The sequence below is a fragment of the Kogia breviceps genome, chromosome 18, assembly GCF_026419965.1.
Source record: "Kogia breviceps isolate mKogBre1 chromosome 18, mKogBre1 haplotype 1, whole genome shotgun sequence".
NCBI lineage: Eukaryota > Metazoa > Chordata > Mammalia > Artiodactyla > Physeteridae > Kogia > Kogia breviceps.
The window spans coordinates 142,893-159,497 of NC_081327.1; the positions used below are offsets into that span (position 1 = coordinate 142,893).

At 62.6% G+C, this 16,605-nt stretch overlaps 3 protein-coding genes across 4 annotated transcripts; 2 read left to right on the forward strand and 1 right to left on the reverse strand.

The window, feature by feature from the left end:
• The first annotated feature begins 636 nt into the window (after window positions 1–636).
• UBE2M (ubiquitin conjugating enzyme E2 M) lies at window positions 637–3,445 on the forward strand. The gene is made up of 6 exons (XM_059044757.2): window positions 637–824; window positions 2,003–2,097; window positions 2,220–2,258; window positions 2,371–2,474; window positions 2,784–2,847; window positions 2,933–3,445. Exons 1-6 carry the CDS (start codon window positions 716–718, stop codon window positions 3,071–3,073), a joined length of 552 nt encoding a protein of 183 aa, XP_058900740.1. The 5' UTR covers window positions 637–715; the 3' UTR covers window positions 3,074–3,445.
• Window positions 3,446–4,091: 646 nt separating this feature from the next.
• On the forward strand, window positions 4,092–6,959 carry CHMP2A (charged multivesicular body protein 2A). Of its 2 annotated transcripts, none has more exons than XM_059044752.2 (6): window positions 4,092–4,266; window positions 5,001–5,214; window positions 6,092–6,271; window positions 6,345–6,475; window positions 6,560–6,621; window positions 6,740–6,959. In XM_059044752.2, the coding sequence occupies exons 2-6, from the start codon at window positions 5,047–5,049 to the stop codon at window positions 6,865–6,867; spliced, it is 669 nt and encodes a 222-aa protein (XP_058900735.1). In that variant the 5' UTR covers window positions 4,092–4,266; window positions 5,001–5,046; the 3' UTR covers window positions 6,868–6,959. The 2 variants fall into 2 exon arrangements, with proteins under 2 accessions (XP_058900735.1, XP_066876094.1); XM_067019993.1 differs by having other exon boundaries at window positions 4,098–4,266; window positions 5,023–5,214.
• Window positions 6,960–7,635: 676 nt separating this feature from the next.
• TRIM28 (tripartite motif containing 28) lies at window positions 7,636–13,751 on the reverse strand. The gene is made up of 17 exons (XM_059044602.2): window positions 13,382–13,751; window positions 12,933–13,045; window positions 12,577–12,709; window positions 10,773–10,908; window positions 10,579–10,695; window positions 10,362–10,476; window positions 10,064–10,210; window positions 9,873–9,987; window positions 9,685–9,791; window positions 9,558–9,594; window positions 9,417–9,462; window positions 9,082–9,334; window positions 8,675–8,994; window positions 8,473–8,596; window positions 8,304–8,390; window positions 8,088–8,225; window positions 7,636–7,993 (listed from the first exon to the last, which is right to left on the reverse strand). The coding sequence occupies exons 1-17, from the start codon at window positions 13,734–13,736 to the stop codon at window positions 7,817–7,819; spliced, it is 2,520 nt and encodes an 839-aa protein (XP_058900585.1). The 5' UTR covers window positions 13,737–13,751; the 3' UTR covers window positions 7,636–7,816.
• Window positions 13,752–16,605: the final 2,854 nt, after the last annotated feature.

Consider the following 16,605-nt stretch of genomic DNA (forward strand, 5'->3'; position numbering starts at 1 on the left):
CTGGAACCGCAGGCGTCCTCGGAAGTGACCGGCCCGGCCCGGCCTGCACGAACGGAAATACCCGAGCCTAGCCGAAGGAGCCCGATCCCCAAGTCCCATCGCGGAGCAACGCGGGGCGGAGGCATCGGCGGCTGCGCAGGCGCACAGCGCAGGCCGGGCGGAAAGAGCCGAGGAGGGCAGGCGGCGGAAATATCCGAAGCGGTGGGGCGCCCGAGGCCGATGCGGACCTACGCGCCGAAGCCGCTGCTGCCACGGAAGCCGACCCTCCTCCAGTACACGGCCGTCGCCACCGCAGCCCCCGCCTCCCTCTTCCGACCCGAGCCGCAACCCCCTCAGGAAGGGAGCGAGTGAACGGGCCAGTGGCGCGGCCTAAGGACCCCGCGTCCGCAGCTGGGCCTGAGGACACCGGAGCGGGCGAGGGGGAGGAGGGAGCGGCGGGTGGGGGCGGGGCCGAGCGGACACGAGAAGAGCCGAGTGGGCCCGAGCGCCGCCGAGCGAGCCCGAGGCGCCGGGCCAGGCCGGAGCCGACTACGGGAGCCGACGCGGGCCGCGCGGTGGGCGCGGAGCGGCGCGGCAGGCCGGGCGGGCGGCGGCAGCAGCCGAAGAGGCCGCAGCGGCGGGTCCGAGTGGCGGAGGCGGCAAGGGCGGCGGCGGCGGGGGGCCGGGTGGCCGGGGTCCCGGGCCCCGCAGGGGCGGCAGCGGCGGCGGCGGCAGGATGATCAAGCTGTTCTCGCTGAAGCAGCAGAAGAAGGAGGAGGAGTCGGCGGGCGGCACCAAGGGCAGCAGCAAGAAGGCGTCGGCGGCGCAGCTGCGGATCCAGAAGGGTAAGGAGTCGGGATGGGGGTGGAGGTCGGAGGTCAGGGCCTAGCTTGGGGTAATGCGGTCGCCAGGGGTCAGAGGTGTCAGAAATGGGGGGGCCGCGGATGTGGGGATCGGAGATCAGGGCCTGGGGATTGAGGGATCAGGGGTGGAGTAATAGTCACTGAAGTGGTCAGAGATGCGGGGCCGAGGATGGGGCACTGAAGGTATTTGGAAAGCCAGATGTCTGATATTAGAGACTGAGAATCTGAGGGTGGCAGTGTAGTGGGGGGACCGGGAACTCGAGAGTCTTGGGGGTCAGACGGGAACCTGGGTGAAAGGCAGAGGAGATATGGATAGTGGGGGCCGAGGATTGAGGATCCGAGTGGGAGATTTAGTGTATTATGCTTGGGTCAGTGGGAATCAGAGTCAGGCGTGGTGAAGTACGTTCTGGGGCCTGGGTTTCGTGGGTCTGGGGGGGGCGTCACATGGCAATTTGGGGTTTAGGGTGACAGGAGGAGGAGGGAGGGACAGTGGGTGCCAGAGATTAGAGATAGGAGTAGGGTTGGGTTTAGACCATGGTACTGGAGATGCTGGAAATCTTATAGTCAGAACAGTGGAAGGTAGGAGGGCTGGGAACTCACAGATCTGGGGGTCAGATGGGAACCTGGGTTTGGGACGATAGGCAGGAAGAGGAGTATATGTATCGTGGGGACCAGGGATTGGTGGGGGATGATTTAGGGTGTGGGGGGGGAATAAGGTCTTTGAGTTTGGGCAGATAATTGGGGACTCCTCTAGAAGGTGGGGGTTATGGCCCGGGATCCTGGGTGTGGGGTAGTCAGAGGCTCTTGGAATGCATATGGGAGTGGGGGCACTTAGGAGGTGGGTTGGGGGGGACCCAGCTGTTGGGTGCTGGGACTTAGGGCTGTGGATTCAGAAGGGTTGGAACTTACCCCGGGCCAGGAGCTCAAGCACAGTCACAATTGAACATGCGTGTTTTGGGATTCTGGAGATCCAGAAGAGCCTGCCTGGAGACTGGGGAGCAGAACGAGGAGAGGGTTGGGGATGTGGCCCACTGCCCAGGACAGAGCCAGGGTCCTGGAGGAGGCTGTGCAGGCTCTGCTGGCACCTGCACCTGCTCTGAACACCCTCCTCTCTCCCTCTTCCTTTCTCTCGGTTTCCCTTTTCTGCTGTGAACACCCAGACATAAACGAGCTGAATCTGCCCAAGACGTGCGACATCAGCTTCTCAGATCCAGACGACCTTCTCAACTTCAAGCTGGTTATCTGTCCTGATGAGGTGAGGGCACACTCGGCTGGACTCCCAGGCACGGCGGGTGGCCCCACCTCAAGTAGGGATACCTGGTTCACCTGCCAGGCCTTGCTGGATGGGATCCCAGCGCCTCTTCTCTTCCTTCACAGGGCTTTTACAAGAGCGGGAAGTTTGTGTTCAGTTTTAAGGTGAGTCTCGGTGGGCCGGGGTGGCTCCCTGGGCTGAGGAAGCAACAGCTGAGGCCCCGGCCAGGCACTGCTGCGGCACCTATCCACCTCCCCTCTCTTTTCCTGGAGCCAGGTGGGCCAGGGTTACCCGCATGACCCCCCCAAGGTGAAGTGTGAGACGATGGTTTATCACCCCAACATTGACCTCGAGGGCAACGTCTGCCTCAACATCCTCAGGTGAGGGCACTAGCCCTCCACAGCTCTCCCCAGCCCTGTGTGCCAGGCACCCTTCATGGCCGTGCACTACACCAGTCTCTGTCCAGTCCTTACCCCTTGTGGTGTGTGTTCCTCTGTCTCTTCATTTCCACGTTTTCTTCCTCGTGGCTTGACCTTGGCTTTCTCCATGGTCTGTCCTTCTCTGCACCCTCCCGCTAGTTTCTCCCATCCGCACTGTCCCGTGCCCTGGGCCTGACCTGTCCGGTCCCAGCAGGGCCTGTGACGGCTGCCCACTCACCAGACCCTGATCATGATGTTCTCTGCCCACAGAGAGGACTGGAAGCCAGTCCTTACGATAAACTCCATAATTTATGGCCTGCAGTATCTCTTCTTGGTGAGTAGGGGTGGGGACGCTGGGGCTGGGGGAGGTTGGCCTTCTGCCCATTGGGCTTGTTGACCCCCACCCATACCGGCCACAGGAGCCCAACCCCGAAGACCCACTGAACAAGGAAGCCGCCGAGGTCCTGCAGAACAACCGGAGGCTGTTTGAGCAGAACGTGCAGCGCTCCATGCGGGGTGGCTATATCGGCTCCACCTACTTCGAGCGCTGCCTGAAATAGGGTCGGCGCATACCCACCCCTGCCAGGGCCACCAGCCCCGGCGTCCCCTGCAAATATTTATTGGGGGCCACAGGTGGGGGGGGGCATGGGGCAGCCGGTGGGGGAATCCCATGCCCTGACCTGCCACCCCTCCCTGCCACCCGCTCCTAGTTTTTTTTTTTTTTAAACCACCATGTGATTGAGGTCGGCGCTGCCTCCCCCGACCCGCTCAGCGATGGGAAATGAATTGGCTTGTCTAGCCCCACGCTGGGTACTATCCAGCCCCCCTAATCTGGGCTCTGGGATGGGAGGCCAAGGGTGGCTGGGCACCCGGCACCCCACCCCTGCACCACTGGAGGTCCCGCCAGGCTATTAAAGGGGAATGTTACCGCATGGCCTCTGCCTCTTCCTTTTATGGGGTGGGAGGGGCAGGTGATGTCCACCAGGGCTCCTGCAGCAAGCGTGGTGGGAGTTGTGTGCTCGCAGGTGGCATTAGGGCCCCCCTCCCGCCCCCGCGTCAGCAGGCTGCCCAGTGCCTGGGGCAGCCCTGGGAGTCGTAAGGGGACCAAGCCCCAGGCCTCGGGCAGGGTGGGATGAACCCCACTCCGGAACAAAGGAGGGGCAGGATCCAGTAACCACAGGCTTCCTGGCCAGTAAGCCAACACACAAGAAAGTCCGCACCATCTCCTGTTCTGCCTCTAGCTGCCATGGGAGGGCCTGACGAGGAGAATGCTGCCTGGTGCCACCGGGTGCCTGAAGTCCAGAAACTTCAGCGAGAGTTCTGGGTCCCTGAGATGAGCTGGGCCCTACAGTGGGTGACGTGGTGGGGTGGAGGGCCTCCGGCTGGCTACGCAGAAGGCGCCCGGAAGGGCGCCAACCCCGCAAGGAGCAGGACTCCGGCCGTGGCTCGGCTCCCTTAGGCTAGACTTGAACCTGCGGAACACCGAGTCTGCGGCAAGGACACGGAAGCTGGTGCGCATGCGCTTGCCGCGCCCCACCCCCCCCCCCCCCCGCCGCCGCCGCCGGCGCGTGCGCACGTCTCTTGTCCCCGCCCAGCATTCCGGGCGCCGGCGGGGCGTGTGACGTCGGGTGGTTTAATCCGGAAACGGCGGCGACCGCCGAGGCGACAAAACCGAGGGGCTGTCGTTGGTGGGCGCTCCGGGGCTCCCAGCGAGAAGAGCGTGACCCGGAAACGGAAGCGAGTCTTAACTCCGGTGAGTGGCCCCTACTGGGGCGCGGGCCCTGGGTGGGCGCGTGGGCGGCGGCGTACGAGGGCCTCGCCCCTCCCTGGGACCCGGCCTTATCATCAGAGGACCCCATGCTGTCTTGCCTATAGTGGTCAACACCCCGAATGACCCCCCCAGGCTTTCCTGCATGAACAAGGCGCCCCAACACTTAGCATCCCTCCCTCTGTACAGGAGTCCGCAACGCCCCCCAGCCTTATTCTCCGCACCCAAATTCCCTCAGCATTTAGGACCCCCGCCCCAAACCAAATTCCATCCATACGCTGTCAGCTTCAGAGCCCCCCACCCGCCCCAATCCACCCTGTTTCTAGTACTCGCAGCCTCTACCTCCTCCTGTCAGGGACCCTCTCAAGTGCCCTGTCCTTGGCGCTCAGGGTTCCAAGTGCCCCCTACCCCCGTCCGCCCACACACGGCCATCTCCAGTCTCAGTCCACCGGACACGCTAGGGCCTCATCGCAGCGTCTGCAGGACGAGGTGGAAGCGGGGGCACTGTGATGGAGGAGGGGTTGGGGTGGGCACGTTGTCCCCACTCACGTCCCTGGGGCTACCCAAGTTCCAGACTCCATTCTTTTGGCCTTCCGTTCACGCCTTTTCTCCCTGCTCAGCCCTTTCAATTTTGGGAGCCCCCATCTGTCCCTGCTCATACACAGTGTGACCCCAGCTCTGCCTCATGCCCTCGTTTTGGGCCTCACACCACTCTGCAGTAAGGCTTCACACTTGCCCCAGTCCTACCGGTGGGCTCCTGCGGCCATGGACCTGCTGTTTGGGCGCCGGAAGACGCCGGAGGAGCTGCTGCGGCAGAACCAGCGCGCCCTGAACCGCGCCATGCGAGAGCTGGACCGTGAACGACAGAAGCTAGAGAGCCAGGAGAAGAAAATCATTGCAGACATCAAGAAAATGGCCAAGCAGGGCCAGATGGTAAGCTCGATTGGGCACAGCCTGGGGCGCAGGGCCGGTGCTGTTGCTTGTTCAGACACTGGGGCTGCAGCAAACTGCACAGGCTGAGCACCCAACAGGGAGGTGCTTCTAGGGAAATGAAGGGTTGAGTGGGGCTTTCCCTAGTTTCAGGGTCCAAAAGGCTGCCTCTGTGGAGGTGGTATCAGAGCCAAACGTTGAGTAATGAAGAGAGTGAGCCCGTGAAGATCCAAGTGGCAAGTGTGTCAGAACAGCAGATGCTCCATGAGAGTGATGGGTGAGCTCAGGAGTGGGTGTGGGCCAGACCACTTGGAATCGTGGGCCATAGTGGGAGCCCACGTGGCATGGGATGCACTGGCCCTGGGGGCCAGTGAGCAAAGAGATGGGCCCGGCCTGAACCGCTGGGGAGCAGCACCTTTGATGGGTGAGAGTTTTGGCCTGAGCAGCTGGGTTGAGGTGCCATTTCCTGGGATGGGCAAAGCAAGGAAGCGCTCTGGGGAGGAAGTGAAAAGGTGAGGTTTGGATGTGTTTGTGTGTGAATCAGGGTTCTGTTCTTGAGGTGAGGGCCTGTGTGAGGTGGAGGGAGACACACATTCTTTGGCCAGGAGAGAATTCAGGAATGGGTGTTGACTCTATAGACATGGAGAGAAAAGGACCCCTCAAGGGCGGCCCCACCTTTCTTCCTCTCATTTCTGGATCAGAGGTGAGAAGCCTGCGGAGGAGTCTGTGCAGTGGTGACCCAAGAGGCATGAGAGCGAGAGGGAACAGTGACCACTGGGAGCGGGCACATAGGAACCCCTGAAAGCCTCAGTGGGCATGGTGGGGTGGCAGGGAGCATACTCCCAAAGCTGGCTCCCTGCCACCTCTGTCCACTTCTCAGGACGCTGTGCGTATCATGGCAAGAGACCTGGTGCGCACAAGGCGGTACGTGCGAAAGTTTGTGTTGATGCGGGCCAACATCCAGGCCGTGTCCCTCAAGATCCAGACACTCAAGTCTAACAACTCAATGGCACAAGCTATGAAGGGCGTCACCAAGGCCATGGGCACCATGAACAGACAGGTGCGCCTCTCGCGATCCCCCTCCCTACCCCTACTAACCTCAGGGGCCAGACTCACCCTCCTCCCACTTCCAGCTGAAGTTGCCCCAGATCCAGAAGATCATGATGGAGTTTGAGCGGCAGGCCGAGATTATGGACATGAAGGAGGAGATGATGAACGACGCCATTGATGATGCCATGGGTGACGAGGACGATGAAGAGGAGAGGTTTGGAGACAGGAGGGTGAGGACAGATGCCTGGCCCTCTAAGTGCCTGGCCCTCATAGTTCTTTTTTTTTTTTTTAAACCTAGTGACGCTGTTGTAGCCCAGGTCCTGGATGAGCTGGGGTTGAGCCTGACGGATGAGCTGTCAAGTGAGTGTCCAGACCCTGGGCCCTGTCCTGCATGCAGCTCAGCCACCGCGCAGACCCTCCCTCCTCTCCTGGCATTACCCCTTTCCGCAGGGGCTCTCTTCCTAACCCTTCTCTGCAGATCTCCCCTCCACCGGAGGCTCCCTCAGTGTGGCTGCCAGTGGGAAGAAAGCAGAGGCTGCAGCCTCTGCCCTAGTTGATGCAGACGCAGACCTGGAGGAGCGGCTCAAGAACCTTCGAAGGGACTGACTGCACACCACCCCCTCCACCGTGCCACCCTGGGGAGCCAGCGGAGGGCCCAGCATTTTCATTGTACCCTCTGCAATAAAAGTTGGCTACTAGTCTTGGGCCTGTGTGAGTGGCCTAATGCGAGCCAGGCTGGGTGGGTTAGGGAGTCCGGCGACACGGCTGACAGGAGTTGCTCAGGCAGGGCTTGGTAACGTGTGCCAGGTTCGTTGCCGTGTAAGACAGAGGGGTGGAGTCGTTTTCTCGTTTTGGCGGGAGTGGACAGACCAAGCCCACCCCAGTCTTCAGGGCTTGGGATGTGAACATGAGCAGCAGACGCTGGCCCAGCACCCACAAGAAGGCAGGCTCCCCAGACATCCTGGTAGCAGCATCCCAGGAGTCCAGGCCTGTCCCCCAGGGATACAGTGCCCAACTCCGCTTAGCCCAGCCCACGCAGCTCACTCTGATGAGCTGGTTGCGAGAAACGGTTCCAGACCAGTCCGGGAAGCTCTCAGGGAGAATGCGCTGCCGTGCAGCACCCACCGGGGGATTCACCCTGCCTGCCCACAGGTTCGCCCGGCTCTGCCTACCTACCGGGTGACCCTCCTACCCACCAGACACTCCCCAGATCGCAAAGGGCCCAGGAGGGATGCTGCTCCCCACTCCCTGGACACCCAGGTGGCTGGCGACAAGTGCCCCACCCCCATCAGGCCCAACAGGGTTTGGTGAGGGGTCGGCAACAGCCAGACACCAGGCCCCCGGGACCACGGCCCCCACCAACCAAGGCCTGAGTAACGGGTGAAGTTTTTATTAAATCCACAGAAGTAAAAACCATATTGTGAGGGACTGGGGTATGGGCCACCAAGGAGTGGGAACCAGGCCACCGGAGGGAGGAGAAGAGGAGAGAGAAGAGGGGTGACAGGACAGAACAGAGAACAGAGCCAGGCTGGAGCAGCTCAGGGGCTGCCCAGCCTCAGGGGCCATCACCAGGGCCACTGGACAGGTCCTGGGCGCTCAGGCCAGCACCAGGCAGGCTCAGCGGCGGGGGCTCCACCAGAACAGCGGAGAACTTGGTGTCACCAAAGGCTTCGTTCATACGAGTCTCAAAGAAGCGCTGCAGGCCAATGATGGACTGCACGTCGGCCTTGTCCTGCCGGGCAAATTACAGTGGATGGGTCCTAGGTCGCCCACCTCTCTGCCCCCAGCCTCCCCTCCCCAACCCATCCCCACCCCAACAGGCTCACCTCTGTCAGCTTGTTGAACTGCTTGAACATGCGGCCCACATCCTGGGCAAACTCCTGGGGGGAGCTGTAGGGGGGCGACAACTTCTCCTGGAGACGGGCTCGAATCAGCGTCAAGTCCAGGGTGCCGCCGGGCTGATCCTTGAAGCAGAGCCCACAGGCTGAAGGTGAGGCCAAACAGCCCCTGCACCTCCCACCCTCCCAAGTCCCAGAACTCACCAGGGAGAAGGTAGAGTCAGTAGCCAGCTGGTGCAGGGGCCGGCACGGCTCATGGCAGAAGAGGGCCAGCAGGACGCGCTCACACTTCTGCAGGCATTACGTGAACATCAGAGTCATAGGGGACTTGGGGTGCTGCGGGCCAAACCAAGGGAGTGGGCCCCACCCTCACCTGCTGGTTGGCTGGCGAGAGCTTGGCCACCACACCAGTGCTGTCACCCCCATCCAGGTTTAGGCTGCCATCCTCCTCCTTCAGGTCGGGCAGCACGTGGCAGAGAGAGCAGCTCCACTCCTCCCTGGAGGGAACAGGCTGTGAGAGGCTGCACGGGACCTGGCCCAGCCCTCCACCCTACAGACCCCGCACAGCCTCGCACCCTGGCACATCCTGCAGGGCAGGCAGGTGGCAATCCAGGTGGAAGCAGAATTCGCACTGGTTGCACATGACCAGGTCACCTGGCTTCTGGCAGACACGGCAGATGGTGGCACTGTCATCCAGGGCACCTGGGCCACCAGCTGGAGCCGAGGTGCCCTCTGGAGCCACCACCTCCAGGCCTGAGCTGGTGCTGCCACTGGGTGAAGCCAGGCGGGGGCCCTCGGCGCCGGGGCCCTCCGCCAGGGCCATCAACACAGGTTTGGTCTCGGGGCCCTCAGTGGCGGCAGGCGGGGCTCCAATGGCAGCCTCTGTTTCTTCCTCCTGCAAGGAGGTGAGGGGTGTTCAGTGGGGTGCCGGCCTGCGCAGCAGATCTTCATTTCCCAGCCACAGTCACTTGGGCAGGCTCACCTTGACGATGGCCATGCCAGGCAGGGGCGGGGCGCCAGGGGCCCCGGGGGGCGCAGTCCCAGGCTGTCCAGCAGCAACAGCTGCAGCACCTCGCTCGATGACGATGAGGTTGTAATCCTCAGTGGTGCTGCCTGGGAAGACCTTGAAAACTGGTGGCTGGCTGTCAGCCGTGAGATCCAAGTCCAGGCGTTCGAGGCTCACCCGTGGCACCTTACGCATGAGGCCACTCACCTCACCATCACTTGAGCGGGACCTGTGGGTGTGGCTTGGTGTGAGCACCCCGCCCCTACGGCCACCCCCCGTCCCTGTAACCACCAAAGAGCAGCCACACTCACCGCTTCACCCCTGACACGTGGGGCTCTGCACTCGAGTAAGGGTCATCTGCTCGGAACACAGAAAACAGGTTGGGGTGGACATAGGACACTGCAGCTCTCCCACCTACTGGGGGCGGGGGGGGGGGGGGCAGAATCACTCACCTGACCCGAAGCCATAGCCTTCCTGCACCTCCATGGGCTGTGGGCAGAGCAAGTGGACCTCAGTAGACAAGCATCCCACAGGCCCCCGTGCCTCTTTCCTCCCACTACGGTCCCCTCTCTGGCTCACCTGGCTGCTGCCAGAGCCCTGCTTGCTCAAAGGCCCTGGAGCCCGAGGAGGGGCCATGGGTGCGGGGCCTGTGGAGTTGGTGCCAGGACGCTCTGCCACGATCTTGCCTGCGGTAAAGAAATAGAACAGTAGAAGAAAATGCAGGGCCTGGGATGGCAGGGTACAGCAAGAGAAGGACAAAAACCCACCAAAGGCCTCTGCACTCTTGGTCCAGGCATTGAGGTCCCACTGGAACTTCATCTCGCCGTGTGGCTCCACGGGGTCCACGATCATCTTGAGGGCCCGGTGCAGCTGGAAGTAGATCTGGGGGTGGGCGGCACATGAGCGCACGGGCAGTGAACGGGGCTCCCAGCCCTGGGGGGCGCCCGCCAGCACACACCAGCTTCTTGGAGAGGAGCAGGGCGGTGTTGTTGTCGCTTTCCAGAGCCCACGAGGCGAAGCGCAGGATGTGCTCCTGGTGCTTCTGGATCTTGGTCATGGTCCAGTGCTGGCGCTCCAGGCGCTCCTGCTGCCCCTCAGTCACCTTCTGCAGGGGGGGTCGGGGGGCTCAGGGCGCACAGAGCACTGCCTCTCCCCACCCGCGGAGGGCAGCAGCAGCCAGCGGAGGGCGCTGGACCCCAGGACGATTCCACCAGAGGCAGTGAGCTGCCAGCGGAAAAGGACCACGCGGGGGGTACCTGGGCGTCGTTAACCAACACACGGCCCCGCTTGTTCAGTTCCTTCATGATCTGCAGGATGGCCATCTTCACGTCCACCTGCACACGCTTCTGTACGTCAGACACCTGGCGGATCCTGGGTACCAGAGTGGGTGAGGTCAGGGCCACTCAGGCAGGTGCTCACCTAGGGCCACCCCCCACCCACCCACCCCAGCACAGCACGGGCATCCATACTTACGAGCTGCGAACCTCCTTGGTGTTCTTCTGCAATGTCGCATGCTTGTCCCCGAGGCGCTTCACCAGTGAAGCCAGGAGCTTGCGCTGGTTCCTCACAGCATCCTCCAGGAACTGGTACCTGAGGGCAGATAGAGGTGGGCCCAGGCGCCCAGCACAGGAACAGGCAGCACCCACCCACCAAGCCTCAGGACTCACTGGTGGTCCTTGTGGGCGTTGAGCTGGCAGTCCCGGCAGGTAAGGGTGTCGCAACTCTCGCAAAACAGCACAAGGGGCTCATGCTTGTGCACGTTGCAATACACCGTGCGCTCACCGTCCCTCGACTTGGCTGGTCCTGGGGAATGGGATCTATGAAGCGGGAGCTCATCCTCACCACCTCCAACTCGAGGAGCAGACAGAGATCAGGGCCTCACTTCCTGCCTGTCCCTCACCCCTGGGCTATCTGCCGGAAGAACCCTGTGGGCCTACAGCAGTGGACAGGGAAGAGCCTAGATCCTTGCTCTCAAAACCCTCTGCCCTCAGCCTGACCAAGAGAATCACACCCCTCTCCTTTCAGCTTCTGGAGGTGACAACTTAAAGGATAAGACTGACAGCCTCTGCCAGGAGAGACCTCCCCGCTGTTCCCTCTACTGAAACTTCCTCCAGGTGGACACTCAAGAAAGCTCCTCCACCTCTGAACCCCTGCCCCCACCCGCCACTGGGCTCCCTTTCTCCTCCACTCACAGAAGATTCTGTCCAGCAGGCGAGGGGATTCTGGCTACTGTGGCAGCCCAGCACACACAACATTTGCTTTTTGGCTCAGAAAAAAAGCAAATCAGGGCTTAAAGAGACGGTCAGATACATTTTTCTCATAAGCCATGCCTGGTGACCTCCCCTCTCTTCTCTGGTAAAATGAGACCACACCACCTTCACAACCCACAGGGGAAGCTACAAAACCTTCTCAGGCTGGAGAGATGCGCTATCAGACCAGGACCCTCAGAGAGATGCCAGGCCCCTGTGCTGGGAAAAGGGTCCTGTTGCTCAGAGCAACACTCCCCAGAGACTTAACGCACCATGTTGACCCCCCAGCCCTCCCCAGAGGCTGCTGCCACTAGAAAACCTCCCCAATCCCTACCGTGTCTCATTACTACGCCAGCCCAGCGTGAGAGACAGGAACATTCTGATACAAATAAGCTGAGCCTCAGCTCCTCTAAATATTGCCCACTCTTGCACCCTGACCTTTGCCTGGAACCCAGGACCCCCTGGAGACCCCGCCCTTCTCTCCTGGCTCCTCGTGCCCCACAGGAACCACCTCCACCCAAGCTTTCCCATCAAAACTGTCCTCTGGGTGGCGGAGCCACAGCGTAACTACCAAAACGCCACTGATGGGGAGTTCTGGGTCAAAAACCAAGCGCAAGCCCCTCTCCATAGCACTTCCAGCACATTCACAGAAAGTCTGGAAACACCGAGCTAGGCTGTGAAATATCTGTGACTCAATGATAAGAACACTTCCAGCACTCACTGGTCAGTGACAGTCTGCTAACCCTACCAGCTTGTTAAGACACAAGGTCCAAAGACCTCACTTTTCCCTACAGAGGCTTAAAACAGGTGCCAAGGAACCTCTGGTCCAGGAGGTTCCTCACATCATTCCCCAAACACCCTGCATTTCCCTATCCATACATGCCGATCTCTGTACCATTAGAGGCCTATCCCCTGCCTGGGGGGGGGGGGGGGGGGGGGTTCCCTGATGAGCTTTCTCAAGCCCTCTATCCACCCGCTGCCGCACCAGGAGATCCCCTGTGAACTCCCCCTACTCCCTGCCTGTGGCTTTTCCCCTGCCACTGGACCTGCAGACACTGCCCACCAGAGCCCCAGCCTCCCCCCTTTTGAGTTCTGCCCTCAGGCCCTTCAGTTGGTACCCCGCAGAGAAACTCCCTGAGACCCTTCCACTGCAACTACCATCACAAGCAACGAAAGACAGATACAGGAGAACAGCAAGGGCAGCCCCCTGCACGCTGCATACCAGTGGAACGCACAGTGTGATCCTTGGTGTACTTCACCCGCTGGTGCGCCTCCACACACGTCTCACACAGCGGCTCAGAGCACTCCACACAGTAACTGGTGGCCGGGGCATTATCCTCACAGCTAGTGCAGCACTGCTGAGCAAAGCAGAGTCAAAAAAGACAACCACCACACAGATCTGCCTTTAAAACCAGGAAACACGACGTGAAGAAAAGTGGGGCCTTTGCTTAGCCTACACAACCTGCCCTAAGCCTTCTACTACGGGGAGAGTAGAGCCTGGAGCTGGTACCACGCTCTGGGCTAGTGACCCCTACTCATGGCCAGAGACCTCCTGGGGGTTGCTTGGGCGAGACATACCTGATTCGCATCCTGGGAATCGGTGGCAGCCTTGCTGCCACTGTCGCGCATGAAGTAATTCTCCACAATATCTTTGGAGAAACACTGCTGCTTACATACTGGACAATCCACCACTACGAAGAACACGAAGAAACAAAACCATTGCATGGTGAGCGCATCCCCCCCACTGGGCCCCAAACTCCATGCCCTGCCAAGCCAAGCCGACCCGACCCTCCCGGAGGAAGAACCAAACCCTTCTTTTACCGAACTTTAAACAGTCGCCCCATCTCAGTGCCCGGCCCACAGCCCACTGCCCACACACGTTCCGGCCACTCTTCGGGTCCCCATCCTCTCGCCCAGACGACCCCCGTCATCGTCACGCTGGGAAGAGACCCCCCCAATCCCCGAGCCTCGTCAGGATCAAAGGCTGCGGGGTGGGGGAGGGGCGGCCCCGGCCCCACCGCACTCACCAGCGCCGTCGCCCGCCGCACCTCCGTCCCCCGAGCTGTTGGCGGCGGCAGGCGCCGCGGGCCCGAGGCACGCGCTGCAGGCCGAGTGCAGGCAGGGTAGCAGGCGCGGTTCCCTCTCGGGCCGCAGGCGCTCCCGGCACACGCCGCAGTGCTCCAGCAATTCCAACGCCTCGCCGCCGCCCCCCGCGGGCGACGATGCCGATGCGGAGGCCGCCGCCGAGGCCGAAGCCGAGGCCGTGGCCGAGGAGGCGACGGCGCGCTTCTCGGCGCCCGCCGAGCCCTCGCCCGGGCCCGGGCTGCCGGAGGCGGCCGCTGCCGCCGCCGAGGCCGCCGCCGCCGCCGCCGAGGCCGCCATTCACACGCCGCCGGGGGCGCCCAGGGGGGGAGGAGGGGCGCGGGGCCCGCCGCGCAGGCGCAGACGCACTCGCCGCCAACGGCTGGGCCGCTGCCGCCGCGAGGCCTAGCGCCGCCACGCGCCGCCTAGGTCGCCGCCCGCTGCGCGCGGGGCACTGCCAAGGCCCGGCCGGCCGCTGCCCGCTCTCCTGCCTCCGCCGCCGCCCGCGCTTCCTTTTCAGCGGCGACCAAGACCAGCGCCACGCGGCACGCGAACAACCACTCGACCGCGCGCCCGCTCGCAGAAAGAGCCGCGGTTGGGGGGCGGGACAGAAATAACTGGCGCCGACGCTGTCGCGCACGCGCACTGGGCACCTCGCGCCCGGGGGCGGGGCCGCGGCGGGCCGCGGCGGGGGAGGCCATGAGTACGCACGCGCCTGAGCGGGCTCCTCCCACCCCCGCCTCCACCACCCGCAGCGCTGCTCGTGCGGCAGGGGCGGGGCATCTGGTCGCCGCCGCCGCAGCCTGGTCCACCCGCCGGGCTCGCGCCCGATATTGTAGTCCCTGCTCCAGGCCGCTTACTCCGCACGCGCGCCGGCAGTCGGTTCTTGCACCTCGATCCCCGCCCCTTTGGCCGCCTGGGGAGGTCTCCAGTTGCTGCGTCAACTAGCGTTCCCTAGAGGGGGCGGGGCCGAGACCTAGGGAAGATGCTGGGCCGAGGGAGAAGGGCGAAGGGTCCCCATCCCGTGAAGGAAGTACTCTTCTAAACCGGGACGCTGACTTTGGGGTTTTAACCATTTTATTGTTTAACACGAGATACGCTGACACCTGATTAAATCAAATAGATCCCACGGGGTTCAGAACACCGAGACTGAAAATCCCGCGTGGCCCTGCAAGCGCCCCTTGCCATCTTTTAGCCCGCCACTGCGCTGGCCTTGATGCTCTTCAAGCGGGCGGACTGAACCGCAACAGTGGGGAAATTCTGAGGGGGAAGCAGGGTCTGCGTGGGGCGATCCATCTGTGGGCGGAGGCAGGATCTGTAGCGAGGGGAAGCGTGCCTCAGCGGGGAGCAGGATCTGCGTGCGGGGAGGGTGTTCCCGTCTGAGGAAGGACTTAGAGTGTCTGGTGAGAATTCTGTCAGATGGGGGAAGCTGGGCCTGGAGGAGGAATCCTATTCGAGAGAAACACGGTCTTTTTGTGGGAATCCTGTCTGAGGGAGAAGCAGAGTCTGTGAGGAAAATCCTGGCGGTGGGGCAGGGTCCGTGGGGAGAGAGGAGTCCTGTCTGAGCTGAGAAGGAGGGAAGCAGGGCCTAAGGCTGGAGCTGGCGGAGGAGGGGTCCTGACGGAGAGGAAAGCAAGATCAGTGGGAGGGGATCCCGTCAGAGGTGGGAGTGGGGCCTGGGGGAGGGGATCCTCTCTGAAGTCACTAGGCACGGAGAATACTTGAGGCATGGGTGCCTTGGAGCCTCTGCCTGGGGTGGGCCTTCGTCCCTGTGCAGGGCTCCTCAGTCCTGCGGTTGCCAGTCCAGGGGGAGGCTTGGGCGGCAGCTGTGAGAGGATGCAGAGAATCTGGAGGGGGCCGGCGCGTCTAGCCCCCAGGCCCTACTCCGCCTCCCGCGGGCTCGACCTTGCAAAAGCTTCAGAGGAGCGGGGCGCAGCCTCCCCCACCCCAGCTCCCCTAGGCGCCCACACGCGGTGTAGGTGGCGGTGGTGGAAGTGCGTCCGGCGCTGCTCTCGTTCCCGGAGGGCCTGGGGGGAACTCGGGCCTATTGTCTCCGCGCCTGCCTTTGTTTCAGCTCGAGTGCGGCCCCCAAATCCGGGCCCCGCCCCTCCCTGCCCCGCCCCTTCAGCCGCCGGAGCGCCCACCGCCCGGTCCGCGCGAGGCCCCTCCCCTCCACTGACTGGCCCGCCCCGGCTCAGCCCCTCCCTCAGAGGCCTGGGAGGCAGACCCTCGCCTCCCATCTCCGACAATTGGGAAGGAAAGTTGGTGGCAGGCAGCGCCCAGGTTGAGGTGCGGAATCCTTTAGTGATATTTGTTGAGTACTTTCCATGCCCCCTCCCGCTCTCTGCGCTGGGCCCCAAAATCACCGGGTTGGGTGGGGTAGAGATGATCCATACCTACCCTGCCCGCCCACCCCCACCCCCACCCCCACCCCCGTCAGACGCGGGGCTGTCGAGGGCCAGACAGTCACAATAAGTAGGTGATGGTAAAGAGTGTAGGAGTGGGGCTTCCCTGGTGGTGCAGTGGTTGAGAGTCCGCCTGCCGATGCGGGGGACACAGGTTCGTGCCCCGGTCCGGGAGGATCCCACAGGCCGCGGAGCGGCTGGCCCCGTGGGCCATGGCCGCTGCGCCTGCGCGTCCGGAGCCTGTGCTCCGCAACGGGAGAGGCCACAACGGTGAGAGGCCCGCGTAACGCAAAAAAAAAAAGAGTGTAGGAGTGGACTTGCCTCGGGGCTGCCCCCAAACACCTGGGGGAAGAACCGTTCAGTGGAGAAACAAGTGCAAAGGCCCCGAGGCAGACAGGCACACCGGGAGGAGTGAGGAAGAGTGGTGGGAGATGCCTAGAGGTTGCTGGACAGCTTGCTGGGGATGGGTTGGGCCCTCGGGTTGCCCCTGGTATTATGGTCCCGTCACTAGACCCTGGCAACTGTTCCAGAACAGCATCCGGGCGGGCAGGTTCACCTGGAAATCAGGCTCAGGCACTCAGGGAGGTGCAAGGGAGCATCCTGGGACTGGCCAAGCCAGAGTGGGCATACAGGAGAGCAAGGCCAGGCCAGAAGCCTTCCTCAGAGGCCCTCTCCAAGGAGCCGGCCTGTCCAGAGGTGAGTGGCAGGACGTGGGCACATGTTGACTCTGCCTCCCAGTGGGCCAGGGTCATCTTATACTCTCA

Bases quoted from the DNA above. Each gene is read 5' to 3' on its own strand.
- CHMP2A (XM_059044752.2), top strand. From the start codon at position 5,047: ATGGACCTGCTGTTTGGGCGCCGGAAGACGCCGGAGGAGCTGCTGCGG. The intron at 6,272-6,344 runs GTGCGCCTCTCG...TCCCACTTCCAG, and splicing joins TGGGCACCATGAACAGACAG to CTGAAGTTGCCCCAGATCCA. The intron at 6,476-6,559 runs GTTTGGAGACAG...TTTTAAACCTAG, and splicing joins GAGGACGATGAAGAGGAGAG to TGACGCTGTTGTAGCCCAGG.
- UBE2M (XM_059044757.2), top strand. From the start codon at position 716: ATGATCAAGCTGTTCTCGCTGAAGCAGCAGAAGAAGGAGGAGGAGTCG. The intron at 2,259-2,370 runs GTGAGTCTCGGT...TCCTGGAGCCAG, and splicing joins AGTTTGTGTTCAGTTTTAAG to GTGGGCCAGGGTTACCCGCA. The intron at 2,848-2,932 runs GTGAGTAGGGGT...TACCGGCCACAG, and splicing joins GCCTGCAGTATCTCTTCTTG to GAGCCCAACCCCGAAGACCC.
- TRIM28 (XM_059044602.2), bottom strand. From the start codon at position 13,736: ATGGCGGCCTCGGCGGCGGCGGCGGCGGCCTCGGCGGCGGCAGCGGCC. The intron at 10,696-10,772 runs GTGAGTCCTGAG...ATCTGCCCTCAG, and splicing joins AACGCCCACAAGGACCACCA to GTACCAGTTCCTGGAGGATG. The intron at 9,595-9,684 runs GTGAGCCAGAGA...CTCTGCCCACAG, and splicing joins AGGGCTCTGGCAGCAGCCAG to CCCATGGAGGTGCAGGAAGG.